We start from the raw sequence: 23184 nt of genomic DNA on the forward strand, positions 1-23184 counted from the left end.
AAAATTTATAAAGCAAAAAATTAATGATAATGATTGTTGCATCCATGGTTAATTGCCAATTACAGATGCATTATTGATATTAACAATGTAAAGAGCTAATTTAATGTTTACGATTAATGTGAACATCACAAGGCCTTAATTATGATCAGAGATAGAAAAAAATAATATCTGAAAAGATTAGACTTTGTAAAAACTAGGTGACAGAGATGTATGGAAAACCATTAAACAAAATATATTAAACTAATATAATAATAATCTATTATTACTTATTTTAATATTGAATATAGCTTATTATTGTCATTTTTGTTTATTGAATTAAATTTGTTTGTAATATTAGTGAGGTTTTACTATTAGGATACAAAAGATAATACCTGTACAAATCATATTTAATGTTAGTTATATTATGATAGTTAAAATATAGTTAGCAGTTTGTTATCACTGATTTGGTAATAAGTTATGCTAATCTACATAAATAAACACTAAAAAAAGTTTTTTGATTGACTGTTTTCTATGTATTAAATAATTATAAAAAACAATAATATTGATACTGATAATTTAGGCACCACAAATGGTTTTCGAATGAGATAAATTGACCAAGAGATAAATGATGGCCTATTTTATTTGCTCCTAATTAGTTTTAATTTTGTGAAATCATTCTAGATCTTACAATTTATATTTAATTGGAGACAAGCCCTGTCATTGTTTATCCACCGTGACAAGTTGCTATGCTTGATGTCAAAAAAAAGATATAAAAAAAAACCCATTACCGTCGGCATAGCTTAAGAAACTTCTTACAAGATCTATGTACAACCGAGATGATTTAAGTGTTAATTTACATCTCAGCGGCCAAATAAATTGAACTTTTATAGCCCAGTAGGGCACAACAGAGCTATATGTTATCTAACCCTGATAATTACATATTATGTAGTCTTCTAAAACAGTTGGTAAGGTCACAACAGTAGGCCTATGTAGTATGAATGAATGTATATTGGCCAGGAGTATCTAACCATCAATCTATCTGTAGTCCAAATTATTTCAAACAGTGCTATCAAAACAAATAACTTGGTAGGGGGACATTTGACATTAAATCTATTACAATGTGTTTTTTTTAAACATTATTTACAATTAAAGAAAGAAATAATTACAGGTTTTTTATAGTATATTACAGTGTATAAAACACATTGATATTACTATGTTTCTGAATATAATAATAATGATTTTTTTATTACTAATTTAAAATTTGTATAATTATTTATTTAATTGAATTTTGTTGATTTCTCTTGGTCTCAAATAAATTGTCTAGTAATTATTAAAATGTCGAATAATCAATTCTATCTCATTATTTGGAATTTGTTTTATACTATAATATTAAAATAAATTATATTTATAATTAGGTATAAATATAATGTATTTAATATCAAAATCCTATCCATTATATAAATACATTACCGTATATAAATACATTTCAGAATATAAGAATATTATTACATGACTTTGTATGATGATTGTTTATAATAATTTGTTTTAAATATTTAATTAATTGAATTAAATTTTAGTATTTTGTTAATTTCTCTATAGATCTAAAATAAAAGAGTATAGAGGAACAATAAAATAATATTAATGAGAAAGGCATATAAACTTCGTCTAAATGGCTAAAATCAAAAGGTAGAACAAAAATGTCACTTTACATTACAATTTGTAATAAGCCCTCAAAGTTTCAATTTAACAAAATTATAGAGCATATTTAAAAGGAAAACAGTTTTATAATATTACATATGAAAAAAATTATTATTTGTTGTTTGCATGTATCTAGAAATATTGAAGTTATATAATTTCATTCGGCTTGATTGCTGGACTCTCGACTTGCAATAATAAAATCATGCAACAATAGTAAATTTAATATTTTTTCCGTGCGTGCATCTATAAATTTTGACGTTGGCTTATTTCATTTGACCTGGATTCTAGCATCCAACTAGTAATAATACAATTGATTACCAAGAAAAACATTGATCCATCCTATCCCACAATGCCTGTGATTATCAGGCGTAAGATTAATTGAATTGAACCAACACTTAGCTGAAAATACAGTTCAAACTAAATTCATTGGAGAATATTGAAAGGTTTGACATGCCTGCAGCATCACCTTTGACCTCTAACAACCCACCTGACGTCATACTTCTCATCAGATTAGCAATATTAAATTGATATCATAAACAATTTGCTTCACTAATCAAGACAAAAATTTGCGTTCACATATTTCAAGGTAATGAGTGATTTACTTGTGTTTTACTCTACAGATTATTCCCACACGTCGGTATTAAACAGTTAATACTGTATCTCTTATATTAATTAAATTTCAATGCTGAATAGTGTATTGTACCACTTAATCTAATTTATTTCTCTAATTAATATTACAAAAACATGAAAAATAAAGACTAATAAAATCAGACTTTGAATAGGCCATTTGGGGTAGTTTTAACAAAGTTAATCACTTCTGAAGAAAAAAAAGCCAGAAAATATAATGTTTTCGCTTATAAAATGACAAAATAAACGGTTAAATTCAAATGTGCTATTAATGGTGCTCTGTAAATTTAGATTAAATATGAACAAAATAAACCAATAAACCAATAGATAAAACAGTCAAATAGGCATTAAACAAAGCAAAAATGAAAATAATCTTTATATAAACACACAGAAATCATATTGACTTTTTTGTTTTCAGATTTAAAAACCTGTTTCTTATTTGTTTAGAATTGGATCTATCATCTAATAATTTTAGTTTAGTTATTCAAAAAATGTATTATTACCTATAATTGTATAGGCCTAACCCTTAAAATTATTTTTTAATTAAGAGATCACATTCCGACCTCAAATTTGTTGATGGGCCTTTGATTATTAAGTTAAATATTGCTATTAATGGAGTTAGAATTAGAAATTCCTTGGAATTGGTGATTGCTAAGGAAAGTAAAAGTATTTCTAGTCAATCATCTCTCTATTGATAGATTTTAGTTTTTAATTCCTGATGAAGGTAAATAGCAAATTGATAGGTATTGGATTTTGCCATAGGGTGCAAAGGTTATTAAGCATTATATGACCCTATTCAATAATTCCTTGGCATATAGTTCCCCTCAGATGCATCTGACATATTATATGATATATTGAGTAGTATAAATCTAGTGTGAAATGTCACCTTTTGTTATCTTAATGTCATCATAACTTGCTCCTATTAATAAGCTATACTTTATTTATAGTTGTTCAATTAAGAAAAAGGAATCTCTGTTTGTAGAATATTGAGAAGTAATCTGAGAACTAGCTATATATTCTAGGAAAATACCTTTAACATACTCACTGAATATGCTGTAGCTTCATGGTTAAAGACACTTTCCCTACAATTTGTGACGTTTTGTAAAAATAATACATATATATTACTTTAAAAACATTAAACCAGGTCATTCCTTGTCTTAAATGTACGTTTTATGGTAAATTAGGATAAAAAGTGAGAAACAATGCACTATCTAAGTAGCTCGCGGCGACTGACCTCTCGTGGACGGTCTTTAGGCCTAGCCTAGCTAGGCTTAGTTTTGTAGGCCTAGCTGGTAAACATCGGTAACGTACGAACATCGTACGCTAGCTATATACCTAGCCTGACGTTGTATAGTTGCTGCATTAATTTCTTTCTATTTTTGACAGACTCCGTTGATACAAATTGGGGAAAACCCGGTATTTTCGCTGAAAAGTTAGGAGGTTTCCATTTGTTTCGGCCTCACGATCGATTGAAAAGTGGGTGAATTACAGAAGAAAAACAGAAATATCAATCCGCGCGCAATGCATTTTGGGATTTATAGCGGGCCGCTATAATTATTAGAATCGACTTATTTTTCACATTTTTTACCATTTAAAGACGAAAAAAGTTATCACAATAGGACCATAAAGTATTATTTTTACATTAAATATAGTTTGTGATCTTAAAATAGATCTAAAAATGGTAGGGAAGGTGTCTTTAACATGATTGAGTCTGGAGTTTAATCCTGACCTATAGTGCCAGGGCTGAACTCACGACTGGTTCAACTCCACCCCCTAAGCCTCAAATAAGACTTCAGCACAATACATCGATAAAATAGTTTATTCATCCTATAATTGGCGAGTTTCTCACTGTTGGAGGCCCATTCCAATACTGAATCTACCCTAAAAAAAGTGATTGTCATTCTAACACTGTATTCCATCACATGTACTGTAATAAACATATAAATAAAACTTAAACTTAATCAATCACTTTGATCAATTTGAGAAGACTTCTAATTTTCTCTTGTCTTGATGAATAGTATGGTATTAATTCTTATGTTTTAAAGATGGGATTTTAAGAGAAGCTATAGCCTCTAACTAAACTGTTTCCTCTTTTCAATTATTTAGCAAAATGCTTGCAAAGTATTTGCCAATTGGTTTGTAAGTTAGTTTGCATGATAACATCCACAATTTCAAAGTTATCTTCCTGAATAATTCTTTTGGGAAATAAGTATACCAACAGTGGTAGGAAAATTGGAATATTTGTTTTGAAAGTTGATTAAAATCTTGAGTTGAATTTGTTATCTTCCATAACAATTGGCTGAAATATTAAATGACACATCCTCTGTCACTTTTTGCATTTAACCTAGTATTACAATCAGTTTGTGCTTAATTTTTTAATCAAATACACATTGATTTGTATGTTTAAAGATATGCAGTATTTTTGGTTATGGTTGTAGGATAATTTTAAGTGAAAATCTGGTATATAACCTGCCCTAAATTTGGCTGTTTCATTGGCATTATTGATATACGTTAATCGAGAATATAAAGATATTCAAAACTAATCATATTATGCTGAACAATATATCTATAACTATGATGGAATTCATTGTTGGCCAGTAGATGAATATACAAATGAGCAGAAAGTGATTTTTAAATGAAAGTCATGTATAAAAATCTCCCCTGAAATTTGGCTGTTTCAACTTACGTATTGGCATTATTGATATACTTTGATTGAGATATAAAGATATTCAAAACTAATCATATTATACTGAACAATATATCTTTAACTATGATAGAATTCATTGTTGCCCAGTAGATGAATATACAACTGAGCAGAAAGTAATTTATAAATAAAAATGTATAAAAGTCGCCCTAAATTTGGCTGTTTCAACTTACATATTGTATTGGCATTATTGATATAATTTGATTGAGATATAAAGATATTCACAACTAATAACTAATCATATTATACTGAACAATATATCTTTAACTATGATGGAATTCTATGTTGCCCTGCTGTAGATGAATACACAATCGAGCTAATAGCAATTTAAATATGTGTTGCTTATTTATGCGATCGTAATTGTAAGTTCTGTCTTTACATGCAAGAAAATATAGTGTATAATCTTTTTCTCTTTTATCGATTTATCAGAGTTGTTGCCATCGCAAACAAACCAAATAAACAGTATTTCAAATTATCGTGTGATTGCTTACGGGACTCATACTTGCAGATTGAATTTTCGACTATGTATATTACAGATTTTATTTTATTGAATTTGCCATAACAAAAATTACAGAAAAATACAACACACTGTACAAAGGAAATAAATTGGATTGTCCTTTAGTAGACATACCGTATTGTGAAAGATATACTCTTGCCAGTTCGAACGTGTCCACATAAAAAAAACGATTTTTTAACACGATCTTGGTCGAAAAATACCGGTTTTTTTAAATGTTTTAGTGAAGCGGTTTTTAGGTACAAAAAACAACACGATCTTTATCATTAAAAACGGTTTCAGAGGAAACTGTTCTTTTGAAATTTTTCAGTAGAGACCCTTAATTACTGTTAGGCCCTGTTTCTGCTTCGAAAAATATACCGTATATATACGGTATATTTTATATACGGTATATTTTTTGGCAGCAGAAATGGGTCTCATAAAAAATATACCGTATATATATGCGGTATATATACCGCATAAATATCCCCATTGTTTGTGGATATTATACGGTATATTCCAAAATATATACCGTATATGTGACCCGGCCCATGACACGAGGTCAAAAACTAACAGAGCGTGACGCGTTTGTTTTTCTGCTGCATTGACACACACGTGTATAATAAGCAAGCAACAGATCAAAATATCACTGTGGACTGAAGAAATAACTATTTTTGCAATTCAATTGTGGGGAGAAGCGAAGGTTGGGGGGGAGACTACATGGCAACAGAAGAGATACCGAGATTTACAAAAGTATCTCAAACAAAATAAAAGCAGAATTTGTGGTAGACTTAATAACGCCAAAGTTATCGGCAAACGCCGTCGTCTTCTTTGCATAAATGTAGTCAATGCCCATTCTACATTTCTAGATTGTTTGTGCGATGTAAATTCGTTGCCACTTCTGCTCATTAGATTTAAAATAGAAAGCAATGCTAAGACGTTTTTAGAAACCATCATTGTTTTGTTTTTGTCATGTAACCTCACTACACGAGACTCTAGGTCAATCCATACTTCCGTCTCACAAAATGCATTTTGGGTATATGAAAGCCAACTTTTTTTACAGCCCACCCACGAAGTATGTGCAGCGGAAACGGTGCACGAATTTCATATACGGTATATATACGGTATATTTATATGGTATATTTATACGGTATATTTGGGATTGGCAGCAGAAACAGGGCCTTAGAAGCTTTTACTTTACTGTCATATTTTAGATAGGTGTATGTTATGCCTTTCCTTCAGTAGGTTTGTAAAATGAATAAAAATTTAAATGAAACCGAAATAAATATACAGTTAAATTATTATATATTTACTAATAATTAGCTGCACCTGTGGACTACAGTTGTGGACTACAGTTGTGTGTTGGTATTTAACATTGGCAACTAACAACTGGATATTGATCATTGAGCAAATAGCTTTTTGGCAGTTTTAGTATTTTCATTTTTGCATTTTTAGTAATTATTGTATTAGTGATTAATTGTTGTATAAAACAAAATACATATTAATCAACTAAGGACTTTATTTTATTATTTATTTATTTCTCTTCTACCTCAGTGTATCAAACAAATCTATCAAGGCTTTGATATTGATTTAAATAATGTCAAAATATTTGTACAGTAATAAACATGCTGAAATAAATCAACATCTTGCACCCTAGATTAGTTTAGTTAATAGTTATAGTAGAATTTGGACAAGAAAAGAGGCAGCGATATCACAGAGCCAGGCAGCTGGTGCCAGGCACAGTAAAACAAAGTAAAAGTTGTGAATATTTTATTCTCCGCTAAATCCCCCACCTACTCTGTTCTGTAAAGATGTAAATAGCTAAGATAAGACCCATTTCACACAGGAAATGGTACAATTATTTCATTATTGCCTTCTTGGTGAACAGTACAGTCTGGTCTATAAGTCTACAGTCTATAAGGTTGGCTTGTTTTTTTTTCTAGCTTTTAGCCGTTGCTATTACCACAGACAAGATTTTTTTTCAAGCCAAAATAAATTATTTTTATTATATATAATATAGGCTCATTTCTACAGTGTCAAGTACTGTATACACAAGCAGGAAAAGGCACCCTCAATAAATACTATTTTGCACTGAAAATCGTTATATTCCCAGCATTATAGTCTGATGTGAGTTATATACCGGTAAACGGCATTAACGATACTAAAAGCTTCTATAACAGCATTTTGCCAGCATGCCTTTATGAATGGTGAACCGATATCAGCACCGCACATATAACATTAAAAACATTGTGTAAGGGAAAATGTAATGCTTTTTTGTTTATTAAAAATGGATTCAATATACTGCTGTTAACATTCATATATACAGTCGTCCAGATTATAAGATGAACAATTTATTTAGCTTAGCAAAACATGAAAGCGAAGCTAAAAATATGTAGATCCACGCTTAAGATAAGTATCATATAACAAAATTACTAAAGGTTTATGAAGGCTGATGAAAATCGTGTTTCAGAAATAAAAACCATCTTGTCCATATTAATAATATTCTAAAGATGATTGAATATCATTTAATCTATCTGCATTTATTTTATACAAGTTGCAATCGGTTTTTTTTTGCTCAAATTGACATCGTTCATTGAAAACTTTGATTGGTTGATTTATTCGTATCTTGTATAGGAACTGTTGATGTAATTCAATCCATACATCAAAAGGGTTTTTCATTGCAGTTATAAGAAAAGATTGTAGTGAGTAGTTGTCTACTTAAAAACCTTCATTATTGAATGAAATTAAAATTTCACTTAACCCACAATCAGTTGAGGTCAAATATCTGTGTGGAAGGACTAGGTGTGTGTTAATCCCATTTTTTTCTTGATTTGTGTAAAGGAGACAAGGATATCACACAAACTTATGAAGTGAGGCACAGTAAAAAACGTAAAAGCTGGGAATATCCACTCAACAATTATTTATTGTATTTATTTACATAAAATACAGTTTGTGACGTTAAATTAGATCAGAAAAAAACGTAGGAAAAGGAGACCATAATGCCTTTTCTTCAAGACTTTTATTAACTTTAAAGCAATACTATTGACTTAAGAAAGATATTCCTGAACATATTCTTTTGATTAGGGGAATGTGCTGTGTTCCACACAGAATTGCGGCAATATCCCAGTAAGCAAACCGGTATTATTGCCGGTCTAGACCCATTCACATAGAAGGTAATAATTACAGGTTTCTGTGTGAAAGGCCACAGTGAAAGGCTGAATATTTAAAGATTAATGTATTTATAAAATAGAGGTCGCATTAAAAAAAAAAAAATGGCAGGCAGCAATGACAAAACATGCCATGTGCGCACATGTGTTTGCTGATGTTGTTTTGTGTGTCCGTCGTTTAGTTTTATTGGTTTTAATTTATGCTGAATAAAACCTATACTTTTGCCCAAAACCACTCTGTGCTAATAACTGCCTGATTGTGAAACAGAAACAAAAATTAGGCCTACAAATAGATGCAAATTTATGAGCTAGCATAGAACAACACTAACTACTACTACTAATCTAATAATTTAATAGGCATAAAATAAAATAATAACCTTTCTCAAGGAAATTGTCCCAAATTTAACCTTGGTTTGTTGTAATGCTTTGCTGTGTAAGCAGGCGTTATATCGTGGACCCTTCACACAGATCAGGCTTACGACCGAATTTTACTATGCCTAGAGGCGGTCTAAGGAAGGCAGCAATAAGGGGTTTTTACCCTTTCACACATAGGCCGGCGTTCACAAATTACCGCAATATTACCGTCTTACAGCTCTGTCTGAAAGGGCTAGTGAGTAACTATAACACATGTGGCGCGACTAGAATGTTGACTGCGTGTTTGAAAACCTGTAATGTCATGCTATCTATGTTGTATTCTGTGTCCAAATACATTTCTGTATTCTCGAATTGTCCTCTCATTAAGTAGGTGTCTATTGTGTAAAACAAAATATGAATCTTTTATATTCGTGCAGTAGTGCAAATAATTTTATTTAAAGTGAAAGATTAAATGTTCTATTTTCATCTCATGAAATTATTTCAGCCATTGCACTCACAAACATTCATTATTTGTATACTATTGAATTTATTCGAATGAATCTGAACAAAAATGTGAACATTGTAAGGATGTAAAACATCATATTTCAGCACCTTTTATCTTTTACTATTTTAGTAAATAGACTTTATTTGAACTTTACACTTTTTTTCTTAATGAAGACCACACTGCAAGAATGGTTTCATCGGAAGGCACAGGTAGATATTGTGTCTGTGTTTTTTGTGTTCACATTGTCAGCAGATTATTATAGTATTTTGCACACCATATTTCAAGTTATAGTTTGCACAAGAATTCACATACAGTAGAACCCCTATTAAGGGGATACCTTTGAGTGTCCACTAAATTCTAGACTGGGGGAATGGAGATTAATTAATAACTTTCACTATGAACATGCAAATACAGTAATCACTGTTTATTTGTGTATGTTCTAGTTTAAAATTTGTATTGATATTGAATAATATATGAGAATGATCCATGAAATTCTATGTAAACATCTTGTATTGGATATATATTCCATTATTTTGTTACGTTAAGTAACATAACATAATTTTGGCTAAATTCAGACAGAAGGCTTTGGTAATTATTAATGTAACCAGAGTATAATTCCACACTTTAATTTTCACAAAATTTCATAACCAAGGCATCTGGGATTATACTCGGTATTAATTGTGAATGGAAAAAATAAATGATACATTTTTTAGAAAACAATCAAATTAAATCACTTTAATAATCCTACACAAAATGCCTATAGGTAAAAGTAAATTAATATATAAATTCATTTGTGCTTCTAAATTTACATGTGCACTTTTATATATAATTTGATTGGCCTTATGCTAACAAATTTGATACTATCAAATTTCAATATTGGTCCTGAAAATCACTATTTAATAACACCCATCATGATCTATTTATCAATTACTGCATCAATATTCCTTTCATTTATCCAGAGTTAGCCTGCTACCTTTCTATAAAATGCTCTTTAGTCGGCTGGCAGTGGATGAACTCATGAACTAAAGCTACATTCACACTCAGTCTTGAGTTTTTTTCGGTGGCCTGAGAAAACTCCGGGCAATATATGGTGATGAATTCACACACACTGAAATGAGTGTAAACTGACCTTTGATCAGATTTTTTATCTAACCATCGGACTATAATCTGGGCTCAATGTGAACGTAACTTAAATATGGTATTTTGTTTTGTACAGCTTGGTTCCCACTAGGATGCAACACAACATGCTTGCAAGAAAAGTTATTTGACCAATCACAAGCAATAAATTATTAACTGGCGCTAGTCATTGGTCAACTTTTTTGCATTGCATCAATGTCTTGAATTGCATCCCTAGTGTGAACCAAACTTAAAATACCACCCAATTTATCAAATGATTTTGGTAGCCAAATTTCCAACATAGAATGCATGTTGATTATATATGATGTTGATATTTGTGATCTATTTTCAGTATAGATTTTGTAATCCTATTTTTAGATTTGATATTATGCTGGTTACCAAAATCATATGAGCATCTTTAGTATTATTTATTCATTCCAGTATTCACAGTATAAATAGTTTTTTCATTTTCGTATTTACTAAAAAATTTTGATTTCAGTTTTAATAGAAATATTTGTTTCACTGAATGCTGCAGTCTGTAAAATTGTTTTCACTTTCCGATCAATCAGTGTTTGTGTTTACTAAGTAATATCATTTTTCTTTTTTATCTTAATGTATATAATCCTCTCTTTCTCTCCCTCTATATATGGTTATTATATTTCTTGATATTATTCATATTTTTGTATATATCTTTTTTATTTATAGTATTTTTCAATAAGAAGCGTAATTGTATTTCTGTGTATTTTAAAATGTATATGTTGTACATATATGTATGTTTTTATTACCAACGTAGTTCTAATCATATTTGAGCTACAAGTTAGCAGGGACATATATAATGATATATGTATTGTGTTCTTTTATATGTACATTGTAATTTTCATTTCCCAATAACTGATTTTCCAAATTACATAGCATATCCAGAATGAAATGCAATCATTCTCAAGAACGTGAATCAATTCTTGAAATGAAATATAGAAAGAAAAAAAAAATCTTAAATTCACTGCAGATAATGAGACATGTTTCACAACAATATATTATTTTCTGAAATTGCTTTTTGATTTAAAAATTGTAAACATGAATTTGTTATATTAATGTGTAGCTATGTCAGGATGGGAAAAAGTAAGTTTATGGTCCAAGAGAAGGTAGTTATTTAAGCATGATTTCCACTATAGTTAAATTTATTCACATGAATAAAATGTTTCTGCCTAGAAAGCAATGTTGCTACCCTCTATTTCCTAAAATACTTAGTACTATAATAGGTTTTGTTCTGGATAGGATATCTAGAATATCGCGTTGGGTGCTGTATCGACTGAGAGTGTGTGGCCTAGTGTATTAGAAGTTGGATCACAAGATTGAGAATTTTAGTCCAATACATTGCCTGTGTTCTTAGGCAAGACAATTTACTTATCTTTGCCTCTCTCCACCCAGGTGTACAAGTTAGTACCTGGTTTGGTCAAAGCACAAACTGCGCTGAGTACTGGCTGCAATGAAAGTACAATAATAACACCAGGGTAATATTGTAAAAGCGTCATTTGAACATATGGAATTTGCACTATAGAAATGAATACATTAATCTCTAACAAAAGTTCATTAACATTATTTGACTGTAATTAGAAAGTAATAATTAATGTTGTCTATTGTGCTAATGAACTTCTTATTCTCAAAGGGTTTCATTTTTAGATAACATAATAGAGATAACATAATGGTTAGTTTGGATTCCTCCAGTGTTTTCCCTACACGATATCACACAAGTGAGTGCATCACAGAAGAAAATCGAAAATATCATTCCATGCGAGATACATGCTCATGTTTTTAGAGGGCTGCTTAAATTATTAGAAGTTATTTTTCACATGTAGTATTTAATTTGTTTAAAAATAGTGTTCTATTGTTTTTTAAACGCCAACAAAATTTAACTTTATAGAGGAGGTATTAGCAATGTTTTACACTTTACGACTTTACCTGCAAACCATTTATAAATTGTGTATGTGACATTATCTTTTTTTTTAATACAATTTTTATTTCATCAACAGGAATAATTATACTTTCTATCATTTCACTATTAAGATGGTCAATAACCATAGTAATTAGCAATGTTTAGGTGCATAAATGAGTGTCCCACTTGTACGATATTGAGCTAGAACTACAAATTGCCCTTAAGACTTCAATTCTGTAGCAAAGTATTCCTCTGCGATTTATATGTTCTTCATTGTATAAAAAAATAAGATGACCTAGCATATTTCTTTGATAATATCTTGCGGCATAAAATTTAAATTGCTATGTATTAGATGTTGTATCTGATTCACAGATGATTCATGGATATATATGTATACTAAAAATGATGTGAATACAAGTCACATAATTAGCTCAATAACTCTCAATTATCAACAAATTTCTTTCTGGAATTTTAATAAGTGTAAATTTTCATGCAAATAGAAAAGGATGTGCTGTCAATCTAAAACATTCAATGAAATAAATGTTAACAACTTAAGAAATATGTTCTAGATACATTTATAATGAGAGTTACTTAAATTCATTGTGTTTCATCGACATTTATAAAACTTGTGAAATTTGTTTTCCAGAAACAAAATAGTTATTTAAAATTACACCAAAGAAAAAGTGTAAAAGTATTTATTTGTTCTTTCCTTTAAATTTATTATTTTTTTACTCCCATTGATTATGAGTGGCCATAGCAGTTCAGACACGCATGCTCGTTGTACTTGCACAACACTTGTTGTGTAATCCAGGTTGGTTGCAGTTTGACTTGTAGGAACCCTTACAGGCAATGAATGTTGTTGTATATGTAAACATCCACTGCATTTTTAAACGATTGTCACTGTATAAAGCTAATTCCAAATAGATTATCCATTATGGTAAAGGTTTTTTTGACAATGCCTAGCTTGCTTCATTTTTGCATTCGTTTATTATTAATTGTTGTTTCCAATACTTTTAAATTTGCAAAAAGATTTACATTTCTGTTGAAATTTCAGGCACAGTTTGCGATATGCTTTATTAAACCTTGAATAAACTTGGATAAAAGACAAGCAAAATCTCTTGGTAAAACAGTGTAGACTAAACATCATTAGTTTCACATTTTGACATAATCATTAAGGAGTTATCATAACACATTAGTATGTTCTAGACTAATCACCCCTTAGGACCTAGTCTGACCATTGAAGGTTTAGTGTGTAACTTTCTAGGTTGAACAATTTTATTTCTTCACCAAATAAAATTTAATTCATGTCACTTCAAGTGTACATTCAGTTCACCTATCACTTTAATAATCTGTTTTATATAACACCTATATAAATTCCTGTCATTTGATTGGACGAATGTGGGTCACATGGCGTGCAATAGTACGCACTATTCAACGATCGTTAAATAGTACTTTTTGAAACATTTTTGTGTACGAAAAAAAAACGTCTAGATGTTATATAAAACAAATAATGAATGTTTTGTATTCGTGTAATGGTACAAATAATGGCACTTGGTGAATGATGAAAGGTTATATCAACTCGGCTTTGCCTCGTTGATATAACCTTTCATCATTCACCTCGTGCCATTATTTGTACCATTGCACTCATAAACATTCATTATTTGTATAATAAGTCATTACAATAGGCCCATTACAATAGGCCCATTACAATAGGCCCATTACAATAGGCCCATTACAATAGGCCCATTACAATAGGCCCATTACAATAGGCCCATTACAATAAGCCCATTACAATAGGCCCATTACAATAGGCCCATTACAATAAGCCCATCATAATTAAATTGCATTGTGTCTATCTAGTTTTTAAATATATTTTTCTCCTAAAAAAAAATTTACTTTTTTGTTTTTATTTCCATTTTATTGTCACATACTGCAATAGAATATTAATTTTGATTACAAATTGCATCAATAAAAATTATTACATGTTTTTGGTTGAATTTATAATCGTTTATTTTGTCTCTTTTTAAGTTGCAATATTTTTTTTCACTTTTTTTAATTTTTCATGTTTTTCGGGGACAATACATCTCTAAATATATATTATACAAATTTCATAGTACCTCAATGACAATAAATCTGATCATGCATTTCAATGCAACCTAACAAAACTTTATGCAGATCATGATATTAAAGAGAATAAATTTATTGTGTCTTGCATTAATATTATATGGATTTAATTAATTCAATGACATTTCAACCAATGATTTTAGGCTGATTATTAATGGTTTTCTGAATAACCTGAAGGAAAAATGGAATGCAATATCAACTTATATACCATGGCCAAAAATGATTGATCTACCCCCTGCGAATGTAGGTGTACTTGATTCTAAGAAACATCTAAAAATAACGAACTACACAAATATAACACTAGGAACGCAAACAACTACATTTCCAAAAACTATAGCAGTAAGCAAATACTTAACTCTATACTACATACTGGTCCCCTACTCTGGAACTCTCTTAATCCGTCAATAACTAATAGCAAAACAAATAATACTCTAAAAATAAACTACAAATCTTATCTAATATCAAAATATAAAGTAAATTAATTATTTTGATCATATTAATAACTTATAATTAAATTTAATTAGGCAAATCATATAAATACAGTTTGTCCTTCCTGTCGTCCTTGTCGTGATTGTATCGTCGTACATGTCCGTCCCTGTCTGTCAGTAGCTAACCTTCACCTTATGCTTATTATTATTATTTTTAACTTTTTTATTCTTTCTGGTGGATCCAGGCTTAAAGCCCCTTGGGGTTTAAATGGTATTCTCCAGGCATAATGCAACTATTATTTACTTAATTTCCAACCACTTGTATCTTTTATATTTTGTATATGTTTGCATTATGTGAATAAATTTGAACTTGAACTTGAACTTGATCTCAAATAAATCGATAATTCTCAAATTTATAGATCGAAGTTAGATATTTATGTTTCTAGATGAGAAATAGAACTAGAAAACTGAAATCGTGAAATCTTGAATTTTGTAGATCAACAAAATCTCAGATATTTAAATTTCTGGATCTATAAGACTTTTGAAATCCTTTTCGTGCAACCTAAGTATATATTTTACTATGTAAATTTTTTTTTTTTAACTTTTTAACTTTTTAATGTTGTAAATTTTGATGTTTGAAAGCTTGTACCAATTTTATATGTAAATCTCTCGCAATTCAGTTTTATTTTATATATACTGCAAAGAGAAATATTGAATAAAAGCAGAATGAATGAATGAATGTTGAAATTTAAAGTTAATGTCCAAATTGTTTAGTTTTCGATAATAAATATACTTAAATTGCATGAATATAGAATTATGTTAATGTTTAACTTGAATTGTGAACAGTCCTTTTCAGAATTTATAAAAAAACACAGTGTAATTGTGAACAACAGGAACGTAAGTTAATTTATCATATTAAATGTTTATACAAAAACTGTCCACCATTTTAATATTTTATTTAAGAAAGTTGATAATTTATGTTCGTTGTTTTAAAAAACATTTGCTTTGCTTTTTTTAAAAAATTATCTTTTTACCAATTTATATCTAAAACCATCCGTATGAAGTTAGGTATTAGTGTTACAGTAAGTTATGGTCTACACAACTTCTATAAAGTCTAAAAGATCGGAAGGACTGATATTTTTAATGTTGATAAAGATATCAAGGGCTTTTAACCAGGAATTGTACATTAGATCCTGTACTATAAAATATATTTCAGGTTATGGATGTAATACAGTTTCTTTCTGCATTGATTTTTATTGTTTATTGATTAATAAACCTCAAAAGCAAAGTGTATTAGTAGGATTAATATTGCAATGTAATATTGTTCATCTGTTTCAAGTTGAAAACTCTCCGGATTACTCCTCTCCCCAGATTCTCATTTTCAAATACGCACATGGGTATTTCGTAACAATCAATAAAGGTTGAAAGTGTACTAAGTTGAGTTGTTAATTAATAGATACGAGACCGATGAAAGCTCCTGAATACGACTGATAATTCCCCAGTTGATTGGTGTCTCTAATTGATTTCCCTGCGGAACGTATGATAGAGAGATGTCCGCCATAGTGATTCATGTATCAATAGCGATAATTATCGTCTCTATAGATGAGTACAGGTGTCATGGACCTGTCATTGTTCTTTTTACATGTAATATCATCACCTCAGGTGTTTATATCTAATGTACATTTACCTTCGCTGGAATGATGGATTTTAATGACTACCTCTAGTATCAATTAATATATAAATATTAAATCAAAATATAATATTTCCATAAAATAACATGTTTGTGTTTTTATACCAACGATAATTAAAAACTTAAATGTTATGCAAAATTATAAATACAGTATTATGCAAATTTGTATAATTTATTTATATATTTCAAATATATTTATAAACGATACTCCATAGAATAAATTAAATTTTCACTTTCATCCAAGGTTTCTCTTCTGGAACATTGTTCCTCTGATCTATTTTTAACGACTATTATATAAATAATTATTGTATTATAAGTTAACTGGGAGTTAATTCAACAAGGTGGAGCCAAGTAAGAAAGTCAATCTTTCAATGAATGAAAATATTCTTCATATTCAGTAAATAAAAAACATTTGTAATGCATGGACTCTTCCAAAGTAAACTTTTAATCTGGTGCTTCCATTATTGAGTCAATTTTGAAGGCTAAAAAATAATATACTTGCTCAACATGTTTTCAATAGTATCCCAATCAAAGTTAAAAACAGTAAAAACGTGATGTAAGATTGATATGAGATAAATACTTTATTTAAATCAAATGAAATATACTGTATAATGTTTGTAATAGTAGTGTCATCATGTAATGTTGCGTTTCCTACATAAAGAATTAACATTTTAAATGGCCCAGCTATTATCTGGAAACAAAAATGTGCAATCTGTAACAATTGTTTTATAAGGTTTCTATAATTTAAATTAAGACATTATTGTAAAATATATTGTCCCCCAAAAATATAAACAATTAAGATTATTAAAATAAGACTTTGAATAGGCCAGTTTTAATCAAGTTATTCCCTTCTGTAGAAAAAACGAACAACAAATAATGATTTCACTTATAAAGAGACGAAATAAACAGTTAAATTTTACCAAAAAGTAAATAACTATTATGTGACATTAAAATGGCATAAATGACAAGATTAATAACTTCAAAAGAAGATGTACCATCAAAGTACAGCTTGAATCCAAGTCATAATGCTCCAGTATTATGCACTTGTACAATTTCCTCAGTGCAGTTAAACAGTAATTTAAGTTGGCTGATAATGATACCTTTTACATGTTTCCATTATCTATACATAGCAATTATCTATTGCTATGTAATCGCATACTGTTTAAATTAAATGCATCCAACTTGAGATCAGCAATATCTTATATTATTAAAACTGTGTGCACTTTGAAAGCTTTTATAAATAAACTAATAAAGCAACTTTAATGCATTTACTGTTCCGTCATTTCATTCAGGTTTAAAGCAGAAATTGTAAATTGTGTCTTTAAAGAATGTTGTAAAACAAAAATTTTGTTTTCAACTATTGAAGAACTCCAATTGATGAACTCCTATTTATGTTTCATTTATTTGTTCAACCAGCATAACATCAATACAATAACATACACTTCTACATATAAAAATGATAAATGCTTGGTATTGGCATCTTAAGCAAAATATATCATTGTAACAAACTCAAATAAGCCAGCTACCTCTCGTACTTAACAATAATGTTTAAATGTATTGAGCTGCAGCAGTTCTTTTAAAGAACAAAACATAGTAAAAGTAATATTTTCTTGGACTCCAATGTGAATTTTTCTCAATTTTGTATGATGAGGACTTAAAAAAGAAGATTTATCCAGTACATTTTAAAAGTTTTGTTCCAGTGTTCTGTCTATCTTAGCCCTTGCCATGATGCACTAAATTATATATATATAGTGGTTTGATTCATCCTAAAGCAACCCAACCAAAGTACCTATTAAAATATAATAAGTGGGTCAAGAATAGATAAAATATAGCAGCTGAATGAACTTTTTCTGCTTTAGTTGATATGAGAGCTGGCTAATTAATCTGCTCGTTCTCCCTGTAGACTGATAGTTAAAGAAAACAAACCTACCTAGCAATTCCTTAGGCATTCAATGATATTGATCTTTACATTGATTTCATAAATCTAGACCTGAAGACGAACAAATAAAGTTGGAATGACAGAATTGAAATGGCGCGAACCTTAATGTACAATATCAAAGAGAAAGTAATGAGATAAAATGTCAGATAGGATTTAAAGTTATTCAATTATTTTTTTATGCATAATTGTTTTAATTTTTTTATTTATTTACAAATTCAGATAAAAAAAAATGTTCAACTATCTTTTTACATATTTAATTTCAATTATAAATAGAATAGTAGCCTTTCACGTTGCCTAGAAAAACTCAGGACTCAGGAAGTTTACACATGCACTGGGACATTGCAGCGTTTTTACCAGGGAGTTTACAACTCCCTGGTTTTTACTGTGTGTGTGTGTAAACTCTATACTTTTGCTGAATGATATGTATCAGATGGCTTAGGAATATTCATATACGACAGAAATTGGAAAACTAGGATAAATTCGGTGAAAACAACTTTTGTTATACCATAGGTGGCCAATGTGGGCCAATTCAGGCTCTTAATTTTTTGTAAAACTATGAAATACTTTATAATGATAAATATATATGGTAATTTCATCACTTTTTTCTTGACATTCTTCTTTTAAGTCCTGAATTCACCACTGTAGCCTATATAGCCAAACGCTCCATAATGAATCTAGAACTGCTTTTGAAATGATCTAAATCCTAAATGGATTTTAATTAGCGATTAGCCTGTCTTTCATGGACCAAAATAACATTTGGTCAACAGCATTTAGTCAAGTTAGACTATTTGATTTAGATAGATTTCGATGAACTTTTATGAATTACAATTACTTTTTAAATTGTACGTTGAACTCTTTATTTCTTTTTATACGGATTACCACTTGCTGTTTGACACCATATGCTAGTTTCTATTATACTATTTTGCAAAAGAGTCCAAACAGTGTTCGCTATAAAGTTTTTTTGTACTTTTCGAGGCAAGCATACAGATAAATAATAGCACAGTTGCAGATGCTGGTAAAATATATATTTTTAATAATATTAAGATTAAATATTTTTAATTAAATTTATAATAAAATTGAATAAAAACCTGAGACCATTTACAATAAATTGATATTTGTTATTACCATAGACTTTCAATTGATTCTTTTTACAAGTTCTATGAAATAATAGTAGGTATTATGGCTGTAAAAATTTGCATCAAAGCTATTAAATAGGTCGCATATTTCATACAAAATTGATGCATGAATTTAAACAATTTATTTTATATTATCGGTAAAGTTGAGCAATCCTTTGATCAACAGTGTTTGTGTGTTGTCGCTTTTCTTTCAATACCTAGTATCTCAAAAGAATATACAGTAATTGTTATTGTTTATTGTATTTTTTGCTCGTAAGAGTGTAATTAATTGGAAAAATACCACAGATACCAGTAAAATATAAGAAACAAACATATTGTTGTTAACGTTTTCCGTCTTCAGACATTACGCTTTCCACAATTTGTTTCCATTTTTGTCTGTTTATGGCAGGATGGTTTGTTATTGTGTTAGTGTCTACTTGTCCTTGTAAGTCTTTCTTTATTTGATTCATCCAGTTATTTCTTTGTCTGATGAAGAGCTAGTGTTGCCCGAAAGTTCTGCTAACTTTTCTGCCTGTTTTACTTTATCGTTTTGATTTAGGTTTTTTTTTTTATCTCTATTTAGATCCAGCCACTGATAACCATCATTGACATTTTTTCAGTAATTTGCATTTGGATTTATATATATATATATATATATAAATCAAAGAGCTGCATAGGCAGGAAATAGACAAAAATCAAGACCAAATAAGTTAAAAACGTTCAATAAGGCAAGATGTTCTAGTAATGTTCATTTTCTGTCCACATGTCTTAGACGGAATGTCATACCCAAGTCGTTTAGATCTACCTGGTCAGCATCCTTTGCTTATGTTGATAAGAAGTTCATATCTGATAGTTTCAATGCTGTTTCCAGACGTTTATGTGCATGGGTATGGGTATTCAATTGAACTTAAAGAAATTTGCGTATTACGATGAACAAATGGTATAGTTTAAATAAACTTTCGAGGCAGTTTTAACTTCTTTGATATTGATTTTTTTTATATATATAAACCTGACTCTCCAAAAACCGTAATCAATACCTACCAAACAACTCTCTCAAACCCAACTTCCTCCCAAAACCCAACTTTCTACAAAACATGACTCCCTCCTAAAATCCAACTCTCTCTCACAAGATCCAACTCCCACCTGACCTCCTCCTATAACTCCTTATGACTTTCTAACAAAAGTTGGCACTCTTTCAAAAACCAGACTCCCAAAACCCTACTCTAGGAAATTCAGAAAAACATTGAAATTTGGAAAACTCTTACGAACCAGAATTTCCACAAAGTCTTATAATTCCCATATTCATTGAAATTGAACCTGTATTACAGTATAAGACAAAAAGCAGACATTTCAGTCTGGACCAATGGTGTCTGTGGTGGTATTGGAAGAGTTGACTAATTCCAACGTGACTAAAAATCCTTGATGAATATTGTTGTTGGTGCGTGAAATTGTAAGCTTAAACAATCAAGGGCAATCAATGTAACTGATAGCAGTTAGCAGAATAATGCCAATGATTGCTTATTGATTAACCTTCTATCATTCTTTTCATTTTGGGAGGTGTGAGAATCTTGATGATGTCATCACTATCTCATACTGAATATATTATATAATCATCAAAATCTAATTAGCTCAATAAAAAATAATGATGAGAGTGACAAAGTAGAAAGACTGGTAGGCCTACCTAGAACATTAATACAGCATTCTTTTCATTTGTATGAAGGAGTTATGTATTTAGTAATTTCAGTTACAAGTTTCAAAGATTAAAAAAAAAACTTTATTATCTAAATTGGCATACTAGAAATAGCAATCTAGAAACAAAATTACTAGAAGTACATCATCAGTGTGTAGGGAACACAGGAACCAAGTTCTTCAAGTGAGTTGGAAAAGAATGATTAGAGAAAGGATGTGTGAACATCTTCTTCTGTAGACCATGAGAGACCAAACCAAAAACTGTTTTTTATTACAATAAAAATACAATACAATACCAATTTTCCTTATCCTGCCAAGCTCTTACAATATATTAAAAGTATTAGTCTCCGATGAGGTTCAGATTTAAAAAAAAAATAAAAACAATGAAAGTATAAACAATAAAAACAAAAACTATGACAACAATTTTAAATTCAACTAGACTAAAGTGCTTCTTGACTTCTTGTATCAGTATTTTAATGTGAATTATTATATCATTAAGAGTATACTGTAACTAATCTATATATGATTAAAAATGTTCATCTAGTTTTGAATATCCATGAATTAGTAGTTCGTTTTGAAGAAGCTGTGCGAGCAAAACAGCAAAACTTACAAATTTTGTTTTTTCAAAATGAACTACTAACTCACATGTTTTATAGTTATTTTAAAAATATTGCAGTCAATTTGAGATTTATTTGTGCTATTGTAAGAGGTTTTAGAAAACATTTTATATACATACCTGTATACAGTTCTTTATGTTAAACCAGTAATTAACGTTTATGTACTTGTTTGTATACATTTTTATATTTAATCATGGAAGTTATTTTTCCATGATTAATACTGTAATATATGTAATCAAATAACCTTTGACCTTTATTATGGAAATGCAGCAAAATCTTATTGAATTCCCATATGATTTCAAATTTGATTTTTATTGATGTGAATCTTTCTAGAAGATTAATTGTAGTATCTTGACATGTGTAACGTTTGAAATTTCTCTGTCTCAGTACAGACATGAACGTTCTATCGTGGAGAATCGTTCTATCAATCCCATCTCCATATTGTTCTTTGCCAACATGTGTGTCAAATAATAACGCAAGAATCAATATCGCACGCTTACCTGAGTTTGATAAACTTGATCGCAAAGCCAACGTTAATTAAAACCTCATTAGCATACAAATCCACATCATAAAGTTTGCCCTAATGAGTATGTGAATAGGCAATGAAGGAGAACTGCAGAATTATGTTTGATATTAATGTAAGCCCATAAGGCCTATTCGTTTATTCTACTTATTAAATTCTATGAATAAATACATCTTTAATGCATCTAGAAATCATGGATACTTTAATAATTAAAATAAAATTGTAAATGTTTAAATGTAATCACCATAAACAATTTGTAACATATATATTTTAGTAAAATGTTATATTTATATTCAAAAATCATTTTAAAATATGGGGTAAGTGCATTGAAAATAATAGTGTTTATTATACATTTTTTAGTGTTTGTTTATTTATTTCTCTATTTGTGTTGTTTATCTTTGTTTAAAAGTTTGCATTTTCATGTTTACATGATATTTGTTATGTAGTGTTTTGATGGTCATTAACGTTGTTGCATATATCCGA

General features: G+C 29.5%; 1 protein-coding gene across 4 annotated transcripts in view; it reads left to right on the forward strand.

Moving 5' to 3' along the window:
* The window catches only part of LOC140059797 (neurexin-3-like), an 84122-nt gene that overhangs the window by 41902 nt on the left and 19036 nt on the right, over positions 1 to 23184 (forward strand). For 2 of the 4 annotated variants that reach the window (XM_072105714.1, XM_072105715.1), the window contains one exon: positions 9701 to 9736. The exons of 1 other annotated variant lie outside the window; for it this stretch is intronic. In XM_072105714.1, the coding sequence (XP_071961815.1) occupies positions 9701 to 9736 (36 nt within the window). Of the gene's footprint in view, positions 1 to 9700; positions 9890 to 23184 lie in introns of those variants that run through there. One more of the 4 variants, XM_072105718.1, reaches the window with a different exon arrangement.

This window comes from Antedon mediterranea, chromosome 10 (genome assembly GCF_964355755.1).
Source record: "Antedon mediterranea chromosome 10, ecAntMedi1.1, whole genome shotgun sequence".
In the NCBI taxonomy this organism is placed as follows: Eukaryota; Metazoa; Echinodermata; class Crinoidea; order Comatulida; family Antedonidae; genus Antedon; species Antedon mediterranea.